Here is a 27,202-nt window from a genome sequence, read left to right as displayed (position 1 = left end):
GGCATCTTTTGGGTGGCCTGGCTGATAAAAAGAAAAAAAAAGTTAAAAATCACGCCTACAAATAGACTTCACTCCATAAAAATAAATACATTGCAGAGAATACTAAATGCTCAAGAATTATGTACTTTGTATGCATTAAAATAGTATTTTGCTAAAAAAACACAAAATAAAACAATTCCAAACATATAAATCAAATGCACAACACAACCTGAGGTCTCCCCATTTAATGTTGTGTTAACTGCACATTTTGTATACTTTGCATTGTGTTGCTGCTCCACATATAATCCAATATCCTACACAACCTACATTATACATTAAATTAATTTGCTATTTTTATCGTTAATTTTGTTAAATTAATATCAACCCCCCTCACCTCCATTTTCTTTCTTCGTGGCTGCATCACATTCCATGTTTCCCTTCAATAAATTCTCTTTATATTCCAAAAATTCTTCACTCGGGTTCCGCCATGACGTCTAATAAAGTCGCCGGAAACGTCTTAAGCAAGCCGCCGGAAATAAGTACATTTAATGAACGTCCTGCGCGCGCTGCTTCTCTATGGTTACCGAGGATCATCCATCTTGCCTAATGCGGGTAAATTTAGTGTCACTGTTTATTTTGGTCTCATTTGCCTCTGTCATTGCCATAAAAGGCGTGTTCCGGTTTGTTTAGCAGGTAAGCGACCATGTTTTGTACACCCATTGGGCCACTAAGGTTGACGTACATGGTAACCCCGCCCCCTCAGGAGACTGTGAGCCATGTTTGTACGCCAATTGGGTCACTAAGGTTGACGTACTGGGTAACCCCGCCCCCTCAGCATCCTGTCCGCCATGTTTGTACACCCAGTGGATCTGGTTGAAGGATGTAGAGTGAAGCCGGCGGAAGCGGATGAAGTGTCTTGTGCAGCTGGACGTGGCAAAGGAATGCATGGTGAGTTTAATTTCGATTAACCTGCTTGAACACAGGTGACTTCTAAGGACCATTAGTGTTCCTTATTTGGTTACTACAACAGGATCCCTAAGGAAGTAGTAGATAAATGGAACAGTTTCCCAGCAGCAGTGGTGGAGGCGAATACAGTAAGGGAGTTTAAACAAGCATGGGGGTTTTAAACCCCATACATCAGGGAAAATGGGCAGACTAGAACTCCATGTTTCTATGGTGGGCTATTAAAGTGTGATTTGGTATACAGGGTCGGCTCGTTCAGAAAGTTCCCAGGTATCGTAACTTTTATTTCCTTCTTTCTTGTCAGGTTCTCCCGTCAACCCCTCCCCCGCTCCCCAATGGAACGTAAGCGGAAGCTGATAGGCGACCCGTTCAACGTAAAGAAACCACGAGAGGAACGCAGAGGACGTGCGGATTCAAGCGCGTATCCCTCTCCGTATCCAGGTGATCTCGGGTGATGATCCGGACGGGCCGAGGAAAACAAAAGCTGACGTCCCATTAGCATACCTGGGGACTCTCTGGGTCAAGACACGCCCCACTCCCTGCCCATTTTCCCTTTAATTGTGGATTGTTTGAATTTAATTGGGGGACCCCCCCCTTGATGTCAGCGGGGAACACCCCCCCGATGTCAGCGGGGAACGCCCCCCCAATACCAGCGGGGAACGCCCCCCCCGATGTCAGCGGGGAACGCCCCCCCCCCGATGTCAGCGGGGAACGCCCCCCCCCGATGTCAGCGGGGAACGCCCCCCCCGATGTCAGCGGGGAACGCCCCCCCCGATGTCAGCGGGGAACGCCCCCCCCCCGATGTCAGCGGGGAACGCCCCCCCCCGATGTCAGCGGGGAACGCCCCCCCCCGATGTCAGCGGGGACCGCCCCCCCCCCGATGTCAGTGGGGACCGCCCCCCCCGATGTCAGCGGGGACCGCCCCCCCCGATGTCAGCGGGGAACGCCCGCCCACTAACATCAGGACCACCTGTTAACACCAGTGGGCAGTCAAGGCTCCAGGTAGCCAGATCGCAGCAGCTCCCAGGTATGCCTATTAGTTCTGAGCTGTTTTACACCCCGCGTAGACATCTTTACCCCTGATGGGGCCGGTACGCTGAGCGGTGAGACGCGCAGCGGACGCCATCTCTCTTCTGTGAGCCGCAGGGAGAGTTCATTCTTCGTTCCGATCAGGGAGAGTTGAGCTGAACGCGTCTCCCTGATCCTCTCCGCTCTGTACGAGCTGCCGCTCCTTAGAGTAGAGAACCCTTTGAAGTCGTTACATTGTTATTTCCGGTACCTGCCACTTTGGGTGTTTTCTATTATAATTAAACGTTTTGGTTCATAGCGTTTATTGATAGACATTTACATCCAGGCGGGGGGGCGGTACCCTGTCTCTGATCCTGATCCAGAACGTATATGTGTGTGTGTGGGGGTGGCCAGTCCCCCGTCTCTCATCCTGATCCAGGACGTATATGTGGGGGGGGTGGCCAGTCCCCCGTCTCTCATCCTGATCCAGAACGTATATGTGGGGGGGGTGGCCGGTCCTCCGTCTCTCATCCTGATCCAGGACGTATATGTGGGGGGGGGTGGCCAGTCCCCCGTCTCTCATCCTGATCCAGGACGTATATGTGGGGGGGGGTGGCCGGTCCTCCGTCTCTCATCCTGATCCAGGACGTATATGTGGGGGGGGTGGCCAGTCCCCCGTCTCTCATCCTGATCCAGGACGTATACTTGGATTCTCGGTTCTCATGTTTCTCCTCTTCGTCAGATTTCACGGAGGACGCCCGAGGGGCCGTCTCTTACCTCTGCGCTCTTTTCCCGCGGAAGCTTTTTAATGACGCTCTTCCTCCGATATTCCTGAGACATCAACTGTACAGCCTGATAGAAGACCGAACGAAAGCGGACAGACTCGTGGTTAGTATCTGCTGAAAATTCCTTCCAACCTGCAGCATCATTGGTTATCAACTCCACTCTATAAATAATTTCCTACAATACCCCCGTACGTTCCTTTATCCTGTCCCCCTCGTCCATTCATTCCTAACCAGACCCCAAAACATCGACTCCGGATGATTCCCCCCCCCCCTTTTTCATCATTTCCACAGTTTTTCTTCTCTAGATCATAGATTGTGTCTCCGATTAGAGGAACGATCCGTCTCCCTTCGCTGCGTCTCTTCTCACTCGATCATTTATTTCCTAGAGTTCCCTCCAGCAGAACGGAGAGCTATGCCTCATCCAGCCGGGGTTTGATCCGGACACATTCCTTGTGGTGATGGCAGAGGATTTGCGGAGAGCGGCTCTCGCGAGTTGTGATGGGAACGCCAGGGCCCCCGTCGTCAATAAGTTTCTGGAATCCGGTCTCTTTTCCTCTTCCAAAATCAGCTACGGGAGAGAGGAGGTGATGCAGAAGCACCGGTTCTCCGACAGAGAAATTACGTAAGGGAATGAGGGGAAAAAACATGTTCTTTTCCCCCCGAATTGTTGGAACGTGGGGGAGGGGAATTGCTGGCAAGTCCAAAAATTAATGAACGAGGGGTTCCGAGACGGTAACCGGGTCTAGACAATACAATATTGATTGAAGACGGAAGGGAAAGGGGGGATTTAAAGTGGACGGGAGCTGCTGTTCTAGAATGAAGCATGGTGAAGGAATGATCACTATAGATCAGGTAAATGTATTAAATTACCAAAAAAGGCATGGAGGAGATTTGGCGAAATGATGGAAAATGCAGTTTTTTTCTAATAGTAGAATAACGGTGATAGCTCTAAAGTGATTGTTTGACACCGAAGTGTTTGTAGTTCCGGTAGAAGCCCCCCATTCACTGCTGTCTGCTCTGTGTCCCCAGGCAGCTGGTCCGTGCCGGGCTCCTGACGGTCAGAGATGCTGGAAGCTGGTGGTTATCGTTACCCGGCGCAGGGAAATTCGTCACGCACTTTATAAAAGGTAAGGAAGGCAGAGACGAACTCCCTCTCCGCGGCCTGGCGCGTGGGTCTCCGCTGGCTGCAGCCCCCCCTCTGACATCTGCATACATAACACGTTTATCCCTCCTATTCACCTATCCACGCTCCCTCCTTTCTATTCCGCGCAGGACGGAAAGCCCTCCTTTCTCAGATCCGCAGATCTCGCTATAAAGAAGTCCTCCTAACGGATCTCTCGACCCGCAAACCCCCGCCGTCGCTGCGCTTGGGCATGGAGTATCACATCCATGACATCATAGGCGCAGGCCTTGTTGATTGGTGAGAAGACTTGAACGATATTGGGTGTAATTACCCCATTTCTCGGGTCTCGGATTCCCGTTCTTTCTGCCTTCTTTCTTCATCGTTCCTCTTTTCTCCTCCTCAGTGTTCCCACCGCCTCTGGGACTCTCCTCCGTTTGTCTGAGACATAAGAGATCTGCCAAAAAGAAACGGAACTCTGCCGCTCTGAAGGGACCCCCGCAGGACGTCCTCCGTCTTGTTTATGTGCCACTTTTTATCGCTTAACCATTTCTACCATCGTTTTTTCTCTTACGTCATTCTTTTTTTTCTCTTACATCATTCTTCTTCAAAACATGTCATTAATTTTTTTTTTCTGTGTCTATAAAATAATAAATTATATAATTATATGAAAAAGTCTTTGCCTGCGTGCCCCTGTTGGTCATTTGACAGCGAAACACCTTTTGGCGCCTTTATTATATATATCTTTATCATCTTTCTATATTCTCTAGCATCATGTGATCGAAACCTCTAAATACCGAATTGGATTTTAAGGACAGGAGGAGAAAAGTTACAACAAGAGGCCAGAAACCAACACTAGAGGGTCAGAGGCTGAGATGAAATGAATATAGTTTTTGTTTACAGATAATTGGGGTGGATACATGGAACAACCTCCCAGCAGAAGTGGTAGAGGTTAATACAGTGCGACGGCCCCACGTGTTACGCATTGTGAAATCATTCATGTTAATTACGCAATATATCTAGTGCATCAGAACCGGGTAACGCTTTAGCAGGGGCCGCATTGCTTACATACATTGACGCGCTCTCACGTACACACTTGGCTATCCTTGTATTTTTATGATCGTGCTATTCTCCTAAAAATAATTAAAAACAGTGGTGGGCAATCGCAGGGTTAAATCAGGGGATGGTTGGCAACGGGGCATTAGGGGAGCTGACAAAAGCTGGAGAGAAACGCATGGCCGGGGAGATAAAAGGAACCGGCTGGCGTTACCCTGATATCATCGACACAAACCCGTTCAGCGCTGCCGTCGGGGGATTCTGCAGGACGCTGACAGCCGCTTGGCAGTGAAACTGTTAAACAGAAGCCTCCGACGGGCAACTGCCGGCACCTAATAACATAAAGGCCGCTCATTCAGGAAAAGCCCCCCTTACTGCCCCGGAGCCCCTGGCCAGGGCTGCCTGGGGTGCAGGACCGCAACGTCGATTTAGGGACTGTCTTGGGCAATCCAGGGCACATGGCAGATGCTTTAATGGGGGGCTGCTGCATTTCGGTGGGTGTTTGCAGTGTAGACAGTAGGGTGCCTACTGATTGCTAGTGTTAAGTGAAGCATACTTCCCAACAGTCCAGTTTCTATGCGACAGTCCTGACTTTCTGTTCTGCTTTTGCAGGCGGTGGGGGAAAAGGTCAGATTGGGGAGATCCTCTTATTTTTGGGCCTTTTGAATATGGCATTCACATAGAAAATTATTAATTGTATCTCATCAATCTAATTTATCCGGGAAGAGGGGCACAGGTGAGGAGAGAGGGGGCACAAGCGAGGAGAGAGGGGCAGCTTTCAGGTGGGGGGCAGCTGTCATAGGGTGACCTTGCTGAGGATAATGAGAGTTATAGATGCCCGCGGTGCGCTCTGTTTGAGGCCATCACAGCCATCCACGGAGCGAGCTGTCAGCTGACCTGTCAGGCTGGTCACGTGACCGTGGAGAGGCACCCGGAAGCGGGAACAGGAGTTGGGAGTTGGTACCGAGCCGCGGGGCATCTCCGGGCAGATCCTATGAGCTCTCATACGGAGGCGCTCACCCAGGGAGGGGCAACTACATGTTTACAGGGGCAACGAGCAGCTCTGCGGGGGCAGACATAACGGAGATGGGCGAAGAGAGGAGACCTGCACGTCCCGTTACCGGGAGGAGGATGAAGACCCCCTTCTGGCTGCTTCCTGCCCTGGCCCTGTTTGCTCTGCTGAGTGCTGGGTGGTCTGCGCCCTTTAACCAGGTATAGAGGGGGTCCAAGCTGGCAGTGTGTATATATTGGGGTACATGATGTATGTATATAATGGGTAGGGAGTCTGGCGGTATGTATGTATATAATAGGTATGGGGGTCTGGCGGTATGTATATATATAATGGGTAGGGAGTCTGGCGGTATGTATGTATGTATATAATAGGTATGGGGGTCTGGCGGTATGTATGTATATGATGGGTATGGGGGTCTAGCGGTATGTATGTATGTATATAATAGGTATGGGGGTCTGGCGGTATGTATGTATATAATAGGTATGGGGGTCTGGCGGTATGTATGTATATGATGGGGGAGGGTCTGGCGGTATGTATGTATATGATGGGTATGGGGGTCTAGCGGTATGTATATATATAATAGGTATGGGGGTCTGGCGGTATGTATGTTTATAATAGGTATGGGAGTCTGGCGGTATGTATGTATATAATAGGTATGGGGGTCTGGCGGTATGTATATGATGGGGGAGGGTCTGGCGGTATGTATGTATATAATAGGTATGGGGGTCTGGCGGTATGTATGTATATAATAGGTATGGGAGTCTGGCGGTATGTATGTATATAACGGGCAGGGGGTCAGTGTGCCCTATTCAACCATCTGTGACCAGACCATATTGGATCCAGTCATCATGGACATGCCTCCTAAAGCCCTAATTACCTTTGTCATCCTGGTGGCTAAATGTTGAATTGCTATAATTATGGGAAAGCTGTGGGTCGGGGGCCAAAATATTACAATCCGACTAGCCCAAGGTATAATTGCCCCCTTCTCCCCTGAGGGGTAACGCTGTTTGTCTCTCCCGCCCGCAGGTTTCGCCCGTCGTCACCATGGAGCAGTTGCTGTGGGTGAGCGGGCGAGTAATTGGCGAGGTTGACACGTTCCGCATCCCTCTGATTACCTACACCCCCCGCGGGCATCTCCTGGCCTTTTCTGAGGCTCGCAAGCACTCTGCCTCTGATCTGGGGGCAAAATTCATCGCCACCCGGAGGTCGCAGGATGGGGGTGAGAGTTGGGCAGCACCTACAATACTGCTCAGTTTCTATATAATTACAATACTTTTGTACAACGCTCCGGCATCTGATGGTGCTATAAAACAATAAATAATAATAGGATGGTGCTACATAAATATTAACCGTTAACATCACAGCTTATAGTAAATATAACTATATAGCAGTGTTGACAAAAACCTGATTATATCTAATTTTGTCCCAATAAACTCCCTTTATCTGCAGACCTGGAGCGGCCGTTGCTGTCAGTCATGTGATATTTTGGGTGAATTTCCTGCCTCAAACACCACACTGAGCCGATGCTTTACGGCAATGCTAATGAAGTCTGTTCCCCCATAGACTTTCATTAGTCAGAGTGTCTGGCTGGGTGATTAAGACTGAGCCGCTCTATTGTTCCCAACAGGCAGTATAATAAGGAGTTGGGGTGTTTAGTAGATCGGGGCTCAGATAACAGAGCGAGAATTGATATGCAGCTGCCTGAAAACATTATATTATGGGGCACAAACTACAACTGGGGTAAAAAAAAAACTGCAATATTTAATAAAACTAATTTAAAAAAAAAAAAATGGTATAAGTTAGGAATGCACCGAAATGGAAATTCTGGACCTAAACCGAAAAAAATCAGTATCAAAAATGAATATATATATATAATTGCTAACAGCAATAACACTCCTATCATGCCCAGGCAGCCAGTGCATGCTAGAGCCTGGCTAGCTGCCCCCCTTGTGTATTGATGCTGCCAGCAGTATGGGGTCTGCACATCACCTGCAGCCTCCCTGTGCCATACCCCCCCACACACGTACACATCCATGTTATCACACACAGACACTCATTCATACACTCATTCATTCCCAGATTCATTCCCTCAATCAAGCATACTTGTTCATAACCCCCCCCCTTTCCTGAACTGCAGATATCTCGCTTGCAGACTTCGGCTGCTGCTTCCCTCTCTCGCTCTCTGTGTGAACAACTTCTCTCGTCCCCCCAGGGGAAGCAGGAACGGAGCAGAGTCATGTGACATAAGATAAATTCATGCGACTCTGCTGGGTTCCTGCTTCCCCTGGCCGGTACAAGAGACGCTGCTCGCACAGGTTTGCCGGGCGGTTATTTTTGGGTGGGATACGCTCTCCGCTCCACAAGCATTGTTACTTTGCAGACACCGTAAAACAAACCTTTCCGTCCGAGCCGCCGGCGTGGGATTAACGTGAAGACAAACCGGTCGGAACCTCAAAGGCATCTTGAATGTCACCGTCGTGGATGGATGGGGTTTTTTTGTTACAGACCTATTTTGGTGTTTTTTTGTGTGTTTTGCGCATTTCCTGCCTTTTTTTTTTCTTTTTAACACCCCTCTGAGTTGCAGCAAACGAGCTGAAAGATTTTTATCGAAGCGTCTCCTGAGGCTTTACTGTTTCTTTACGATCTGCCAGTAAGATAAGGATCGTTATCACGCGTTATTTCCTGAAAAAGACCGCAGATGTGCGTTACACGGAGACCCGAGCAATGCCAACAACTCACAATAGAAATTTAGATGTGATTATGGATGTTTTACCTTGCTGAGAGGGTGGTAAATAAGTGGAACAGCCTCACAGCAGAAGTGGTAGGAGGTAATACAGTGATGGATTTAAACATGCATGGTATAGACATACGGCTATAGACATTTCCCGGAGAAATGGGAGACTAGACGGGCCGAAAGGGGCCGATCTGCCTTGAGATTATTCACTAAAGTGGGTGACGAGGAAATATTTGTGACGATGTGTATGAATGACTGGTGGATAAGCGTGATGCCCCGAGTCCTCATCCTGATCCCCACTTTACTTTCGCCCGCAGGCTACACTTGGAGCCCAACGTCCTTCATCATCGATGACGGCTCATCCTCCGACGGCCTAAACCTGGGGGCAGTGGTGGTGGACGATGAAACAAGAAACATCTTCCTGGTGTACACCCTCTGCGCCCACTACCACTACTGCTCCGTCTCCAGCCTCATGATCACCAACAGCTCCGACGACGGTCTAACCTGGAGCGCCCCGAGAAACCTGTCCCGGGAGGTGGGGACCAGAGTGTTCGCTCCGGGGCCGGGATACGGGATTCAGGTGAGAGAGAGAGAGACGGTAAAAGAATAAAAATGGAGGACCTGCTACATTGTATTTATTTGTATTATTTTTGAGAGCGGGTTCTCTTTAAAGGGCTTTTTCCTCCCCGTTCCTGTTGTTGACGGAATGGGAGAGGCCGCCATGACCTGAACTATTCAGGGTTTCAGTTGAGTGAATGAAGAGCAAACAGAATAAAACAAATAGCCGCACAAAGCAAACGTTACTTAAAGAATACTTAGAATCCTCCTAAACGTGCTATTGTCTGCAAAAAAACCAAACTAAAATAATAATAATAAAATAAAAATGTAAATTAAATAATTAAAAATAAAAATGCCCCTGCGAGGGAAAGGGTTAAATTAACAGACGAAGACCTCAGCAGGCCCACTGTCAGTGTCGTTGCCCCTCGGGGGTCTCGTCGGCTCCAAGCGTTGATCGCAGGGTCTTTGTTTTCTCAGAAGCGGTTCCCCCCCAGGAAGGGGCGTCTGATCGTGTGCGGACACGGGTCTCTGGACGAAGACGGGATCTTCTGCCTGCTGAGCGACGACCACGGAATCAGCTGGAAAAAGGGGGGCAGCTTACAGGGGCTTCCGTTTAATCAGCCCAAAAGGAGCGGGGACTTCAGTCCGGACGAGTGTCAGGTGAGACGGAGCGGGGCGCGTTCACTCGAGTGTGGGAGGCGCTGGGAGTGGTGGACGCAGCGAGTGAGTGCGGCGTTCTTTGACCCCCCTGCTCTCCGCGGTATTACGCGATAACGCGGGGAAGGACCCCTCTTTCATCCTTTCCTTTCTTTCATCCTTTCCATCCCCCCAGCCGTACGAGCTCCCGGACGGCACCGTGATCATCAACGCCCGGAACCAGTATTTCTATCACTGCCGCTGCCGCATTGTGGTGAATTCCACCGACGGCTGCGACTCTCTCCCGCTGGAAAACGTCCGCTTCGACGAGGAGCTTCCGGATCCAGCCGTGGCAGCCGGGGCTTTATACAAGCAAGGAGTGGTGTATTTCACTAACCCGGCGAACAAGATGAACCGTGAGTGTGCACTCCGCTCCGACCTCTCTCCCCGCATCACTTCTCCACCCCGTCCTACCCTTTCCAGTCTCATCTGCGTCTCGTTCTCCATCTCTTAACCTCGCTTTGTCCACTTTTGTCACCAACATTCCAGGCGTCAACCTCACCCTGCGCTGGAGCTTTACCTCCGGAGATTCGTGGGAACAGCAATACACCCAGATCTGGCCGGGTCCCAGCGGCTACTCCTCCATGACCTCGCTCTCCGGTCACGTGGAAGACCACGAAAACATCTATGTCGTCTACGAGAAAGGCAGGAACCAAATTACAGAGTCCATCGCCTTGGTGAAGATAAACGTTTACGGGCGCCTGTGACCGACCCGAGCCTCTGCGACGCGTCTGAGCCCCCGCAGAACTGGAAATGGCCCGATGCCCAAAGCGCCCCCCGCTAGGAGACCTGGCTATACTTTACTCATACTCTCTCTCTTCATAAGAGATTACACTGAGCTGTTACAGCTTACACGCACGCGCACTCACACTCACGCGCACATACCCGCACGCGCATACATACACCCTGTTGTAATTGTCTTTCTGCCGGAGTCCAACCTCTCCCTGATTGATGAACTGATTAAAGGTCTTGGAGGAATAATCTGATTCTGGATATTGTTGCCTAATACGGACCTCGGGTTCTTTCCCACTTTGTTTTCTTTTTTCGTTACCTGTTTAGAGCCCCCCCCATGCACATAAAACTTTACTGAGAGGGTAGTAGATAGGTGGAACAGCCTGCCAGCAGATGTGGTAGGGGCTGATGCAGCAAGGGTATTAAACATGCACGGGATAGACATACGGCTCCTGAATCTAAGACGAGACCAACGACTGATTAAGGTTTGAGACTTTACAGCAGGAGAAACGGGCAGACCAGATGGGGGCCGATCTGCTGGCAGATTCTAGGTTTCTGTTAACACCAGCATACTTTTTTGTTTTTTTTTTTGAAGAAAGTTGTGTTTCTGGGTATTATAAATTTAAATTCAATCGCCTTCTCCCAAACGCCTGCATTTTTTTAGTTCAGTACTCCTTTAAAAAGTTCGTCGACCGGAGCCAGCATCGCTGCTACCAAAGCTGAAGAGGGTTAAAAAAGAAAGGGTTAAAAAAAAGAAAGCACCTCGATGGCGTATTTTTCAAAAAAAGTAAAAGTCTGGCGGTCCCGGCGAGCAATTATTTGCAAATATTATTTGTGCTGAGGGGAACGTTTTATAAATTCGTTCTATCACGTACTTTGTTAAATGGTTTCAAATGAACAGCCTTGATCATGAAGGGGTTAAATACATGTGGATATGGATTTGCACAATTATTCCTCCCCGTTATGCTATTACGTCCTCCCACTAAAATTCGTGATTAGTAACAGATTAAAAGTGACTTTTCAAAAATATCGCTCGCTTTTCTTTTTACAATATTTTATACATTTTATATATTTTATACATTTTATACATTTTATATATTTTATACATTTTATACATTTTATATATTTTATATATATTCAGGCAGCTACGTATCAGCCGTGATCCCCAATCTACTAAACAACCCCCCGGCCTCTTATCATACTGCCTGTGGGGAAAAATAGAATGGCTCCGTCTTAATCATCCGGCTGGACTCTCTGAGTAATTAAGGTCTACAGAGGAGCGGACTTCGTTAGCATTGGCTCTGATGCTGCTGTACAGAGGGTGGCCGGGAAACGACGAGGCTCAGTGACCGAGGGACTACATGATGAGGACGGAGGTGGTGAGGATGGAGGGAGGAGAGAGCTAGCTATCGGTACCCAGTGGAGGAGGTGGTGAGGATAGAGGGAGGAGAGAGCTAGCTATCGGTACCCAGTGGAGGAGGGAGGAGGTGGTGAGGACAGAAGGAGGAGAGAGCTAGCTATCGGTACCCAGTGGAGGAGGTGGTGAGGACAGAAGGAGGAGAGAGCTAGCTATCGGTACCCAGTGGAGGAGGTGGTGAGGATAGAGGGAGGAGAGAGCTAGCTATCGGTACCCAGTGGAGGAGGTGGTGAGGACAGAAGGAGGAGAGAGCTAGCTATCGGTACCCAGTGGAGGAGGTGGTGAGGATAGAGGGAGGAGAGAGCTAGCTATCGGTACCCAGTGGAGGAGGGAGGAGGTGGTGAGGATAGAGGGAGGAGATGGTATTGGTACCCAGATGATGCTGAGGATGCAGGAGGCGTGTGGATAGAGGAGGGTCATACGTGTCTCACTGCAGAAAACGGAGGGACGCAGGCAGCCAGAACAGGACCGGGATAATCGGAGAATCCCCATAACGAGCGCGTTAGTTTCCGCACTGGAATAGCGTCCTGCAGCAGAGCGGAAGGGTTGGAATAAAAGGTTTATTGCGCAGCAGAGGGTTGGTATAGCAGAGAAGGAACACACAAAGGAGCCTATCCACAATAATAAAAAAATGACCAGCCAGTCTCAGGGGATCCAGCAGCTGCTGCAGGCGGAGAAGAGGGCGGCCGAGAGGGTGTCAGAGGCCCGAAAACGTAAGGACGTTTTGTAGCGTGTGTTAGTGTGTACATGGATGTCTGTATGGTACGTGATGTTGTATGATATAGATGTGATCAGATATAGATATGATGTGATATATATGTGTGAAATAGATGTAATGATATGATATAGATGTGATACATATGTGTGAAATAAATGTGATGATGTTAGGGATATTAATGAGACAAAATAGGTAAAACCAATATTTTATCACACACGCAAAATAACGACGCTACCAAAGATTGTAGAACCACATCCACAATATTAATTTAAGGAGATACCCTATATTTTATCTCCGATCCTAAATCCTTTCAGATCGCCGAAAATTATAATTCAAATTAGATAGATATCACAATAATCAATCACTCAAAAATATTATTTATTGTAAACACAATTTATAAAATATATATATATGAGTCATACAGTGCATGATATAAAACAGAAAATTCTTAAAACATGTCAAATTGAATCAGTTCCAATTACAATATATTATCGATATTATCAATATGAATTACTACTTTATGAGTCTAACACACAATTAATTTCCATCTCACTCAGCAACCAGATGATAATCAGGGCGGTAATAAAAAGATCACTGACTCTATTATATTAGTTCAACTAATATGACAGATTAAAATAATGTAATAATGTCTACGAGTATTAGTGAAATTCCTAATAGATGCAAATAATGTCAAACTTCATCTATAGGTAAAAATACCTTTTCATTATTGTTATTATCACGGGTTATAAGCTGCAGTCTCACAAGCCGCCATATACAATAATGCAATATATTATTTATTTCCCAGAAACAGGGAATTCTATACGAAGAAGACAAAATTTATCTCTATTCAGCATAATAAAACAATTATATTTACCACCACTTGTTGCTGTTGTCCTACTGGTCCTTGTAGAAGTTAATCCAGGTTCAGTGGCAAGAAATTAAGTGGAAAGAAATATACTTTCTAAAAGTTATATAGGTTGGGACTCAAAGTAATTCTAAGAGTAAGATTATGGTGCCAGGATCTTGAGATTCCAATTCTCTGGGGTAAATTTAAATGAGTCCGTCAGGGTCTGTCTGTTTCAGGTCCGTTTCTTTTTTTAAGGTCCGACCCTTTAATTATTAAAAACCTAAGCTTTTAAAGACAGGGCTCATTATCATAGCCTCCACCTCCTGATTGGAATTCTCCAATCATAATGGTGGGTTTTACCCATTATAATTAGGACTTCTACTCATATTTACATCGTTGTAATTTCTTAATTTACCTGCGAGAGACGCTCTGGTCTAAGAAATAACTTAAGACCATTACATATGTGTTAGGAATTTATCCTTGGTCACCTTATCTTTAGATGTTACCTCCTAGATAGTAAATCAGGTCTTTGTAGTCACTCATATCTCCAGACGTTGCCTCCTAGGTAGTTTTGGTGGTCTTACGACGTATCCCCCATTCCAATTTACATTCCTAAGGATATGTAGTGTCTACTCCTTAACTTTCTCATGGAAGATAACGTTAATTGTATCATATATACTGAAACATCTATATACATGAATACTTCTTTGTTCTCAATTATAGAGGGAACAAAGATAGAAAGAAATAATCATTATATGATTATGTAAAATAAAATGGCTCTGACTCCATTTTGTGTTCATGTAAAATACAGAATATATAGAATACATGTTTTCTATCATAAAATATCTGACAATGATATGATATAGATGTGATATGATATAGATGTGATGATATGATATAGATGTGATGATATGATATAGATGTGATATGATATAGATGTGATATGATATAGATGTGATGATATGAAATAGATGTAATGGTATGATATAGATGTGATATGATATAGATGTGAAGGTATGATATAGATGTGATGGTATGATATAGATGTGATGGTATGAATGTGATGGTATACTATAGATGTGATTATAGATGTGATGATGTAATATAGATGTGATGATATAGATGTGATATGTAATAGATATAGATGTGATATGTAATAGATATAGATGTGATATGTAATAGATGTGTAACGCTCTCCCTACAGGTAAAGCCCGCAGACTGAAACAAGCCAAGGAGGAGGCGCAGGTTGAGATTGAGCAGTACCGCGTGGAGAGAGAGCGGGAGAGTACCAGAAATCAGCAACGCACGGTATGTATCAACATGTCTGTATAATGTATATCTATATATTATATATCTACCTCTATTTATGATGGGGGTTGTGTGAGACCCCCTAGGACTGCGGTGGCTAGAGCCGGTAGGTGGTGAGGCTCCTATGCATGCGCAAATTGGGAGGGGGGGGTTAATGCATAGAGGGGATTCTGAATTCCTTTGGAACTTGGAATTGGGGTCCCTTTACCAGTGGCGTCGGCAGGGGGGGGCCAGAGGGGGCCATGGCCCCCCCTACATCATGCTGTGCCCCCCGGTGTGCCCCCCCAATTGAAACGCCGGCTTTTTTTTTTTTTTTAATAGACCCGGAGGAGAGAGTGAGAGGCGCCGAGCGGTTGCTGAGGAATAAGTTCTCAGCAACCGTTCGGCGCCTCTCACTCTTCTCCGCGACCGCGAGGCCTCTGCCTGGTTCGCAGTGCCGGCATTTCAAGCCGAGCGCCGGTATATGATGTCATATCCGGCGCCCAGCAGTGAAGCCGGCAGAACCAGGGATACAGAGACCTCGCGATCTCACCGCTGGACAAGCCCAAGGTAAGTGAACTTCAAAGGGGGGGGTTAGAAAGTTAGGAGGGGGTTAGAGAGTCAGAAGAGGTAGGAAGTGAGAAGGGGTAGATAAGGATAGATTGGGAGGGAGAGGGGGTAGATTGGGAGGGAGATGGGGGTGGATGGGATACATTGGGAGGGAGAGGGGATAGTTAGGATTGATTGGGAGGGAGAGGGGATAGATTGGGAGGGAGAGGGGGGTACATAGGATAGATTGGGAGGGAGAGGGGGGTACATAGGATAGATTGGGAGGCAGATGTGGTAGATAGAGAGGCAGATGTGGTAGATAGGGAGGGATATGTGGTAGATAGGATAGATTGGGAGGGAGAGGGGGTAGATAGGATAGATTGGGAGGGAGAGGGGGTAGATAGGATAGATTGGGAGGGAGAGGGGGTAGATAGGATAGATTGGGAGGGAGAGGTCTTTATGGGACAAAAACGGCGTACGTTCAGCTGTTTGGGGACAAAGTTGACATAATGTGTAACTTAGGTGCTGGTCAGGTTCTATGTGGGCAGTGTGGACACCAGGGTTGGCTTTGGGGTGTGTGACCAGTGATCTATGCCTGTAATTTAGGGGGTTTTATCTATACCTTTAATGCAGAGTTTATATGTAATTTCCAATTGATTTATATCTGCAAAGCTGGGTTTTGTGTCATTCTGTTCATCTGTATCGGCTATATTTCCATACATTATTAATGTTTACCTGCAAATATAGGATTTGCATGTCTTATTCAGTTGATCAATACCTGGAGTGCTGTTTCCATGTGTTGATTATTTGATCTAAACCTTCAGTGCTGAGTGTACATGTGATTTCCAGTTGATCTATACCTGCAATGCTGGGTTTGTGTGTTCTGTTGGTTTATACCTGCAATGCTATGTTTCCATACATTATTTATGTATACCTGCAAATACAAGTTTTTTTTTAATCTCATTCAGTTGCATGTGCTGTTTCCATGTGTTGTTTATTTGATCTATACCTGAACTACAGGGTGTAAGTAAAAGAGCGCTATGGTTTAGTGAATGAGGGGACAAAGGGACTCTGGGGATGATTACAGGGGAGAGGACCTCTCAATGTCACGGTGCAGTCAGAAGGATGGAACACTGCACTGACTCTCACTGTCTTCCCCTGATCTGCAGTCAGTGTGGCAAATATATTGGCTGCAGGGGCTAATATTAATATATATCGGAAGCTGGGACTAATGTTTATATATATCGGCAACAGGGGCTAATATTAATATATATTGGCTGCAGGGCCTATTATCAATAAATATTGGCTGCAGGGGCTAATATTTATATATATTGGCTGCAGGGACTAATACTATATATCGGCAGTAGGGGCTAATATTAATATATGTTGGCAGCAGGGTATAATTTCTATGTATATCGGCAGCAGGGTATAATATAAGTATGTATCCGCAGCAGGGGCTAATATTAATATATATCCGCAGCAGGGGTTAATATTAATATATATCGGAAGCAGGATGTAATATTTCTATATATCTGCAGCAGGGTCTAATATTTATATATATTGTCAGCAGGGGCTAATATTAAATAATGAAAAATAACTGTCACTTTAGCTGTTATTTTGAAATCATATTTTAATCACGGTCTTTACTTCAAAGAGATAAGTGCATATTATGTAGTTAAAAATGCACGTCTAACGTGTGTGTGTGTATATATATATATATATATAGTGTATATGTACCGTTTTATAATTGGCCCCCCTACTTTGGTCCCTGGCCCCCCATGTGCCCCCCCTAAATATGAAACCTGGAGACGCCACTGCCCTTTACACATCTGAAGCTGGAAGGCGTTTCCAGTTCCCGCCCCGAAGCTAAGCATGTGTAGGACACGTATGTCGCAATTTGTTACAGGTAACTGGAGACACCTGCTTTTCGAGTATTGAGGGTGAGGGTGACGCGTGAGGGTCCGGTCACCACAGGTAACAGGTGTGGGGAGGAAGAATTACCCCATTATCTGTTTTTATGTGTAGCGGGTATCTCCACTCCTCCCTGCCTGGGAAGGGCCGCTGTTGCAGCAGCAAAGTACAGGCTGCCACTTGTTAGCCCTAATTACGCGCTTTGGCAGAGACATGAAAGCGTGACACAGGGGGAGCCGGCGGTTAACCCTTTCTACCTACCTCCCAGCTTCTACCCCGGCCCCGGCGAGGAGGGGCAGCTTGGGAGCTACAGCGTCACTCAAACTGGCAGAGCTACTGTGCCTAGTCATCATTAAGATGGGTCATTTCTGTGCTCCCTCTACGTACTTTCTAATACAGTCCTATTAGCGAATGCAGGGTCCTGACGTATGATAGGTGGGCCGGTATTTACACTGTCCTCTGTTACAGGCGCTGGGCACTCAGGGGGATCTGTCCTCCGAAATCGAGGCCAGAACCCGCCAGACGTTACACACGGTGCAGAGCTGTCACGGCAAAAACAAGGAGGCCGTTTTGAGGAGACTGCTGAGCCTGGTGTGCGACGTGAAGGCCGAACTTCACCCCAACTATCGCTTCGCTGGCTAACCTTCTCTCTGCCGGAGGGTAAAGCCCCGGCAAGTGTATTTAAAGTGAGAGTGCTCGTTATCTGCTATACAGTGTCTGGAGGGGGGGGGGGTTATTAACGAATTCCGGGCGTCCCGTGTGCATTTTAAGCTGCTTTAACCAATAATCACCATCTGCTTCCCGACACCCGCATGCACGAAATCGCAGCCCTGAAACCTGAATATCCACCATCACGTTAACCAAGGATGTCGGTTAAGATAAAACCTGGCCTTACGCCTCGCGGAGAACTCCAACGGAACGGAAATAAGATAGATGTTACCGTCTTACCCATAATGCTCTCTGTTGTAATGTATAAATAAAATATTTAGGAGAAAAAAAGTACAATTTCTGTCTTTTTTTGTCTATTTTTGTCCCTCTGTTTCCGTGGCAATGGTTTATTTTCTCCTTGTTTGTAGCATCCAGAAGCTCATAGCTCATTCCGGTTTGTGTCCCCACACGCAGCGAAATCAGGTCTTTACAAGCACGTAACACATGTGACGGGGTTAATATGTTACCCGATGAAGGCACTTATAGTCTTCTAGGTCCAGACCGGCAGTGGAAATAGAACTTTATGGCCGGTAAATCGCAGGTAGCCGTCACATGTTATGCTTCTGCCGCCAACGCGTGTTGGACGACCTGGCAGGTTGGGACGTGGCGTTGGGCGCTGCCACCCCGATGCATTTGCCCGCTGTCCTCAACAGCCAGTCCAGGCCCTTCTAACCATCCCAGGTTGGAGAAGACGCCCGGTAGCGATCTCATTGCCTTCTCGTCTTCTCGTAATCCTTCTCTGCCCAATGCAGTTTATGGTATTTCAACCACAGTCGCCCATCCCAGCAGTACTCCGGCGACAGAATCTTTGATGGCAAGCGTTCCAAGGCCAGGTACCTGTTGAGGTGGCTTTCATCGTGCCACAAGGCCTCCAGGTGCCTGTCACGGTCCTCCAAGATGCCCCTCAAGCAGGACGACGTGAGGTTCACCAGATGGGGGACGGTCCCCGCCGTACACGGCAGCGTGGTAGTAATAATGGCTCTTCTCGTGGGGCAGGAAAGCTGCAGATCTAGGGTCTTGCTCGAAGGGGTACCTGTCTCTTCCGTCCAGGTAATAGCCGGAGTGGAGCTGAGCTACAAGGTCTCCCAGGGTCTCAGGACCGTAACGCGCCGTAAAGATCTGCCGAGAAACGTAGGAGGAAAAACAATAAAGAAGGTTCACGGAGGTGAGAGATCTGGGGGGGCGAGAATATATCCAGGGGTCTTGGCTACAGGGACGAGACTGACAAATAAATGGAAGAGATGGATCTGCTGTCTCCATCTCCTATTTCTCTGTAACTCATTGTAATTCCTCCCCATATCCCATCTCTTCCCTGTACTCTTTACCACCCTCACCTGATCCACGTCCATGCAGAACATGTAGTCCACCTGATCTTTAGCGAGCGGGAAAACCAGGTCCTGCAGGTCCTTCATGCGCATCATGGAGATGTCCTGCCAACGCGTTCTGGAGGGGGCTCTCAGGACGGTGAGGGTCATTCCGGGGCGCAGCCGGAGAGCGGGCACGGCGGACGGGCGATCGGTTAAAACGTACACCACGCAGGGTAGTCCGGGCATGAAGTGTCGGTCGGCGGAGAGCAGGAAGGGAAGGAGATACCATGGCAGATAGCTGCAAAGAAACAGAAGCAGGTCAGAATGTCAGGGGAACTTTTACCATCACAGGACAGGGGGCTTCTTCATGCGCAGGGACACCTGGAGGAATAATCTCTCCCGGGAATTCGAGTTTTAGTGAATACGCTTCCCGCGAGGACGAGAGAGACGCAGACACGGAGAATGGGTACATACTCACTTTCCAGTAGCGAACACAGAAAGTCCCACCACCGTCCCTCTCTCATGGTGTAGGCGGTAGTCCTCTTCGGGGTTAAATGCCCCCTCCCACACGATGGGTGCCCCCCAGGAGGTCACGGAGGGCTCCGCGGGGAAGCAGCTACGGTAAAAAAAAGCAAAAACAAGGACGTTTCATGAGGTTACATTATCTTCTCGGCAGAAGGTGTATGGCAATATCCACACATTCCACACATTCCACACATTCCACACATTCCACACATTCCAGCAGTCCCCAGTTTTCAGGCCCCACTGGCCCAAAAATGGATCATCCTCTGATCTCCCCCAATCAGCCAAGGGCTCCAGCCCCACCCACTTTCTGTGATGACCCCACCCCTCTCTGCCTCTTGTCACCTCCCCCCATTACAGGCGTGGCTATTTCGACACCTGTAATGCTGACGGTGTGGCATTTTAGGGGAGCTCCATTATAACAAACATGCTTGAGACTTGCGTGGGTTTCTCCCTTCCATCCTCAGGTGTTGGCCCCACAGTTTAACCCCTTCCTTACCCTATGGATGCACAGGTACATCCTGAAAACGTGTGCCAACATAACCTTTATGTCGTAACTGTACGTCTCACTTTTTTTTTTTTTTTTTTTTGCAGCAGGGACATCTCCTCCATCTACCGCCAGCCGGGACTCCCTCCGTCACCATCACCGGCTTCCTGATGCCAGAGGCGGCCCCTGCTGGCCACCAATAGACTCACTCGCACGGCCCCTTAACTCCTGACGACGCAATTTGGCCTGGAGAGACCATGGCCTCCCCGCTCCAAGAGTTGAAGGTCCGTACAAGCGACTTTATTCAGCTTTATTAAGCGTGTAGAGCGGCGTGACGTACATTTTGTGTTGTTAAAAGCGGGTGCAGCTGTCGTGGTTAGCAGGTACTCACATTAATGACTTCCAGTAGATAAAACCAAAGACATTCACGAGAAAGAGACCGAGGAGGATTCTGCGAGAAAAAAACTGAACAGAAAACGAAAACAAATATGTTTATTCTGTGGGACTCCATTGATCGCATTTCTTAAGTGTTGGGGGTCCGGCAGCTGAGAAGCTCAACATTGAAGGGACCCCCGTTGCTATAACAACGGCGGACTGAGAATAATAAACATTTACTAAAAACAGAAAATATTAATAATCATTTTATTACCTTAAATTATTATCTGTTTATGAGACAGGTGAGGTCGCTTACCTGGGAAAGGATTTTCACCAGTTTTAGCTGATAATTTTGTGTAGGATGCTACGAGAGAGTTTAAAAAATATATATAAAATAATCTCAGGGTAATTAACTTAAAAATAATAATAACAAAAAAAACATTAGAAAACCAGAGAAGGATATGGAGTGAAATGAAAGGGTTAATTGATATAAGGGAGACTGGCGAAGGAAAGAAAATCCGGGAAGAAAGAATGGGCCGCCCTGGACCAATAAGGAAGGGGGATGTAACCGCGCAGGAATGCTTTGTGCCGCTCTCATTCATTGGTCATGTTTATATCTTGGTATCCAGCAGGTATATAAACAGAGGTGGCACTTTTCTTACTCCCTTTTCAACCAGGATCAGGGAGGGAGGAGATCTGGAACTTTCCGTCCCTCCCGCCCGGAATGGATCGCTAAAAAGACCGTGTTGATGCTGTCGGCCTCAACGGTCATGGCAGAAAATAAATTGGTGGTGAATGAGAGGAGAAAAGAAAGATATTGATAGGAAGTTTTATAAAAGAGAGCGCTCACCATGGTGTTATTGGCTCAGTCCTTTCGGCGCGGCTCACCTGTCCAGGTGCGATGCGATCTAAAGCGACCAGAAGTATTCAGCATTCCGGCACTTGGCATTCATTCTTCCGCTCCCCATTCATCCACTCAGAAACAAATGTGAGCATTCAAAAAAACGCCCGGGCTAGTAAAGATTTCTACGGATAAAATAGATCGGGCTTTATGTCCTCTAATAAGATATATGTGCCGCTAAAAAAATAAAATTACAGTGCAGAAAATTACCACAATAACACCGAATTCTACCCGAAATTACCATGACACGGCTGCGTGGTCCAGCTGGCCAGTCGTGTTACTGTTTGAGCCCCTTTTATACGATGTTTTACAAGTGTGCGTATGTGTGTGTTTATATATGTGTGTATGTATGTGTGTGTGTGTGTTTATATATGTGTGTATGTATGTGTGTGTGTGTGTTTATATATGTGTGTATGTATGTGTGTGTGTGTGTTTATATATGTGTGTATGTATGTGTGTTTACATATGTGTATCTGTGTGTATGTATGTGTGTGTGTGTTTATATATGTGTGTATGTATGTGTGTGTGTGTGTGTTTACATATGTGTATCTGTGTGTATGTGTATGTACGTGTATGTGTGTATATATATGTGTATATATGTGTATATGTACGTGTGTGTATGTATGTATGTGTGTGTGTGTGTGTGTGTGTGTTTATATATGTGTATATGTGTGGCACGGTCACAACAAACAGAAATCTACGAATTGAGAAGAAACAGTAACTTGACGGGTTGTGAAAGTGTAACGCTGCGCATGCATACACACACACACACGTATCTCCAGACCATCAACAAGTAAAGGTTTTATATTTTTTGGGGGGATTCTGTGGTTATTTATTCTCCTGCTTTTTGCCACTGGGCGGGGTAAATCTTTTTCAGAAACAACGTAAGGATCTGGCCGATCCCCTGAGACACGAAGCGTTACAGGGACCCCCATTCCGGCACTAAATGCCCCAAAAATAAAGCTTACTGGGAAATAAAAACTCATTCTGTCGCTTTATCTCTTTATATAACCTGCGGCCGTACCGGTGCCTTCACCTACCTTAGACTTGTTGGACGCTGAGGGTGGGAATCAAATAATTCGCAGGTAATAAATTAATGCAGCAAGAAAGGTGTGTGTGTGGGGGGGCAAACGGCGTGAAATGAAAGGGTTAACCCTAAGGAAAAAGAATAAACGATTGAGAACAGATTATATACAGGGTTCAAGAAATGAACTTTGAAAAAAAAAGAAGGCAGCAGGGATTGGCAAACAGACAAGAGAGGACACGTTCGCCCGACGGATGCTTCGGGGAGAAATAAATGGAGAGATCCGCGAGGAAGAGTGAGATAATGATAGGAGGCCCCAAAGAGACGGCTCACCCTCACCTCAGTCCTGCCGGCACGGCTCACCTGTCCAGGTGTGATACTTTCTGAAGTGGGCAGAAGTACTCAGCATTCCGGGATTCGACATTCACGAGCTCCAGCCCTTAATCTCACTCAGCCACTCCCCATTCATCCACCCACAAGCGTGTGAGAATGAGAACAAAAAAAACGCCCGGGTGGGTAAAGAGTTTAAGAGGAATCCTAAGTATCGAATAAATGACATTTCCTGGAATAAAATGTGTGCCGCTAAATAATAAAATACAATTACAGCTCATGAAATTACCAAAATAACACCAAATTATACCAAAAATTACCATAATACCAAAAAATACCCAAATTTACCCTAATACGGTGGCATGGTGCAACAGGCCAGCCGTGTAACTTTTTGAGCCCCTTTTATATGATATTTTACAAAATATATTATAACTTTACATATAATAATTCATGTTTTCGCCCTGCCGTGTTCCCGTGATCCAGGGGCCATTAATCTTCACGCGATCGTTTCTTAGTAATTTCCTCGCTGCACCCAGTGTGTGTATGTTTATGTGTGTGTGTTTACATGTGTATATGTATGTGTATATGTATGTGTGTGTGTATGTTTATGTGTGTGTGTTTACATGTGTGTATGTATGTGTGTATGTGTGTGTGTATGTATGTGTGTGTGTGTATGTTTATGTGTGTGTATGTTTACGTGTGTATGTGTATGTGTGCATGCAGCGGCGTCACAACAGACAGCAAAGTCTAATCATTTAACAATTATCCAAAAATTCAGAGGAAACTGTAATTCGGCAGCTTCCATGTGATCGTCACCCACTGGGTCCGCGTTAATAACATTAGGTGGCCGTTGGATAGACATGCGTCCCCGGTGGGTTCCCGGTAGAGGTATAGAGGCGCCCGTCCCCGGTGCTGCTCCAGCGGTTCCCGTTAGAGGTATAGAGGCGCCCGTCCCCAGTGCTGCTCCAGCGGCTCCCGTTAGAGGTATAGAGGCGCCCGTCCCCAGTGCTGCTCCAGCGGCTCCCGTTAGCGGTATAGAGGCGCCCGTCCCCGGTGCTGCTCCAGCGGTTCCCGTTAGAGGTATAGAGGCGCCCGTCCCCGGTGCTGCTCCAGCGGTTCCCGGTAGAGGTATAGAGGCGCCCGTCCCCGGTGCTGCTCCAGCGGTTCCCGTTAGAGGTATAGAGGCGCCCGTCCCCGGTGCTGCTCCAGCGGTTCCCGTTAGAGGTATAGAGGCGCCCGTCCCCGGTGCTGCTCCAGCGGTTCCCGGTAGAGGTATAGAGGCGCCCGTCCCCGGTGCTGCTCCAGCGGTTCCCGTTAGAGGTATAGAGGCGCCCGTCCCCGGTGCTGCTCCAGCGGTTCCCGGTAGAGGTATAGAGGCGCCCGTCCCCGGTGCTGCTCCAGCGGTTCCCGGTAGAGGTATAGAGGCGCCCGTCCCCGGTGCTGCTCCAGCGGTTCCCGTTAGAGGTATAGAGGCGCCCGTCCCCGGTGCTGCTCCAGCGGTTCCCGTTAGAGGTATAGAGGCGCCCGTCCCTGGTGCTGCTCCAGCGGTTCCCGGTAGAGGTATAGAGGCGCCCGTCCCCGGTGCTGCTCCAGCGGTTCCCGGTAGAGGTATAGAGGCGCCCGTCCCCGGTGCTGCTCCAGCGGCTCCCGGTAGAGGTATAGAGGCGCCCGTCCCCGGTGCTGCTCCAGCGGTTCCCGGTAGAGGTATAGAGGCGCCCGTCCCCGGTGCTGCTCCAGCGGTTCCCGGTAGAGGTATAGAGGCGCCCGTCCCCGGTGCTGCTCCAGCGGTTCCCGGTAGAGGTATAGAGGCGCCCGTCCCCGGTGCTGCTCCAGCGGCTCCCGGTAGAGGTATAGAGGCGCCCGTCCCCGGTGCTGCTCCAGCGGTTCCCGGTAGAGGTATAGAGGCGCCCGTCCCCAGTGCTGCTCCAGCGGTTCCCGTTAGCGGTATAGAGGCGCCTGTCCCCGGTGCTGCTCCAGCGGTTCCCGTTAGCGGTATAGAGGCGCCCGTCCCCAGTGCTGCTCCAGCGGTTCCCGTTAGCGGTATAGAGGCGCCTGTCCCCGGTGCTGCTCCAGCGGTTCCCGGTAGAGATATAGAGGCGCCCGTCCCCGGTGCTGCTCCAGCGGTTCCCGGTAGAGTTATAGAGATCTATAGAGACCATCTAGGTCTCATCAGACACGTTCTTCGTATTAAATGCCTGAAGGAGAGACCCAGATAGCCTTGAAAGCTTGCAATCCATTATACATCAGTTAGCCAATCATTCATCATCTTTACCAAGTTTGGTGTCCAGCCCGGTTGCGCAGGCACACATCTATCTCTGAACAATCAACTTGTAGTGGGAGCGAACATCATTAAGGCATTTCGCCCCAGGTTCTCCTACCGGGCGGTGGAACGATTAGGAAGACCCAGATTGTGGTTCTAGGGGAATTAGCGTAATTGCAGTCTAGTCTCACCCACCCTATTAGGCTGCATAATAGGGCGACCTCTAAACAGCATGGAAGTTACAAGAGCAACAATTGACTTAAGTGGGCAGTATTGGGGAGGTAACGTGACATTCCCTTCTCCCCCGGTTGGCCTCAGACATCATATGCATGTTACATCATAACCCACCTTTCTCACTAAAAACTTTATTCACCACCAGATTGTTGAAAGTGAAATTGTATTTTATTTTAGTGCATTGTTACTTTATAAAACCACACGTGCAGTTACACACAATGACCAGGAGATGTCACTAGAGGACCCGTGTTTTACCTTTTAGAAACGCATTACTCTATGGGGACATCAAGTGGACACATTTGGTAACTGCACCTTAATTACTATGTTTTTTTTTCACTTGTTGCATAATATTACATCTTAATTAACTATCATTGTTAGGAAAAGTGTGAAAGAGTTATTATTTATAATGAAAAGGTGGAAGGGGACAATTATCACTACCTGTTTACCTGCAGCAATATTAAAACAATGGACACAGAAGAACATATTTTTACAAGGGATGAAGGTAAAACAAAGACACTATTATACCCTGGAGTAGCAGGAGTATCTATCTATCTATCTATCTATCTATCTATCTATCTGAGTAAGCTTGGACTAACAAGGTCAAGGTACATGGGCATCTGGAGGGGGCATTAGGGGGGCAACTGCCCCACCCTGGAAATTCAAAGAGGCACATTGGAGCAGCAGCACGGAAGGGAGAAACAGTAGGTTGTTTAAAATAGGTTAACTAGACACAAAGAATAGAAAAAAACACCAAATGAGGCAATCAGTCAGAGGAGTTTTATTCTCTACACTGCCAGAGTGGTTTGGTCTGCTTTCTTCTTCCCCCTTTACTCTTGCAGCAGCTTCTTCACAGAGGCACAGAGTCCTTACCTGGGCAGAGACGCAGTTTGCATGCTGCAGACACAAGATGGTTTATTATGAACGTGTATTCAGGGTTACTTAACATTGCAGCTGTTGAGACTATATTTCCCATGACTCTCAGCCAGTCTTGTATGTCATCACAAGGTGCTAATGGTTGTCTTGTGTCTGATGTTAGGTGCAGGTATACAGAAGGTAGACACTGCCTTAGGGTTTTGCCATACCTTATTCTGTAGGGGCTATGTGTGCATAGGAGTGCTGCTAGCTTCAAAAGGCCTTTAATGGGAGGACAGCTGGATAGAAAGCAGGGGAAGTGCGTTGGGGAGGCAGAATGTGGGTGTAGGGGTAGGAATGGCCACAGAATGGCTTCCCTGCCCAGAGAAAAAAGAAACCAACCCAGACAACCCGGAAAGCAGGACTTCACTCTTACCAACAGAATAACAGGTAATACATGACATGTGACCACCAGAACCGGCAAATTTCAAATCAAACGTCACCTCATTATCCCACGGGGTGGACACCTGGAGGGTAGGTACCCCTTCATGCACACCTGAGTTAGTGTCTGGGGCAGGACCCGAGGCCCCAGCCCGGATCCCATACCGGCTCAGAAAAGGAGGTAAATAGGGCGCTTCTAGGGGGTGGTTCTAGTATTGAAAATAACACAACATCAGATGCCTGAAGAAAGAAATGATGAGCCAAATAAAAGTACCAAACGCAGAAGGAATTAATTCAATTTATTGATGTTTGCTGTTTCCAATAAATTGCACTAAAATGATTTAAAAAGCTCACATTTGATCTCTTAGTGCTGTGGAGATGCGGTGAGT

General features: G+C 47.6%; 4 protein-coding genes across 4 annotated transcripts; 3 read left to right on the top strand and 1 right to left on the bottom strand.

The window, feature by feature from the left end:
- Positions 1 to 1,277: 1,277 nt before the first annotated feature.
- On the top strand, positions 1,278 to 4,307 carry LOC149280432 (winged helix repair factor 1-like). Its single transcript, XM_089500700.1, has 6 exons — positions 1,278 to 1,383; positions 2,693 to 2,838; positions 3,122 to 3,357; positions 3,765 to 3,862; positions 4,008 to 4,155; positions 4,262 to 4,307. Exons 1-6 carry the CDS (start codon positions 1,278 to 1,280, stop codon positions 4,305 to 4,307), a joined length of 780 nt encoding a protein of 259 aa, XP_089356826.1.
- A 731-nt stretch (positions 4,308 to 5,038) lies between these two features.
- Positions 5,039 to 10,618, top strand: LOC149280431 (sialidase-1-like). The gene is made up of 6 exons (XM_089500671.1): positions 5,039 to 5,199; positions 6,919 to 7,142; positions 8,975 to 9,237; positions 9,693 to 9,875; positions 10,048 to 10,267; positions 10,401 to 10,618. Exons 1-6 carry the CDS (start codon positions 5,039 to 5,041, stop codon positions 10,616 to 10,618), a joined length of 1,269 nt encoding a protein of 422 aa, XP_089356797.1.
- A 2,073-nt stretch (positions 10,619 to 12,691) lies between these two features.
- On the top strand, positions 12,692 to 18,014 carry LOC149280430 (V-type proton ATPase subunit G 2-like). The gene is made up of 3 exons (XM_089500688.1): positions 12,692 to 12,773; positions 14,830 to 14,933; positions 17,841 to 18,014. The coding sequence occupies exons 1-3, from the start codon at positions 12,692 to 12,694 to the stop codon at positions 18,012 to 18,014; spliced, it is 360 nt and encodes a 119-aa protein (XP_089356814.1).
- Positions 18,015 to 18,962: 948 nt separating this feature from the next.
- LOC149280429 (alpha-1,3-galactosyltransferase 2-like) lies at positions 18,963 to 23,120 on the bottom strand. Its single transcript, XM_089500670.1, has 5 exons — positions 23,060 to 23,120; positions 21,622 to 21,679; positions 19,866 to 20,003; positions 19,415 to 19,685; positions 18,963 to 19,199 (listed from the first exon to the last, which is right to left on the bottom strand). Exons 1-5 carry the CDS (start codon positions 23,118 to 23,120, stop codon positions 18,963 to 18,965), a joined length of 765 nt encoding a protein of 254 aa, XP_089356796.1.
- Between the last annotated feature and the right edge of the window lie 4,082 nt (positions 23,121 to 27,202).

Source organism: Sceloporus occidentalis, unplaced genomic scaffold (assembly GCF_023333645.1).
Source record: "Sceloporus occidentalis isolate IW3139 unplaced genomic scaffold, rSceOcc1.0.p SCAF_157, whole genome shotgun sequence".
NCBI lineage: Eukaryota > Metazoa > Chordata > Lepidosauria > Squamata > Phrynosomatidae > Sceloporus > Sceloporus occidentalis.
Note: the sequence above shows the minus strand (reverse complement) of the source record. Positions and strands in the feature narration are given on the sequence as shown.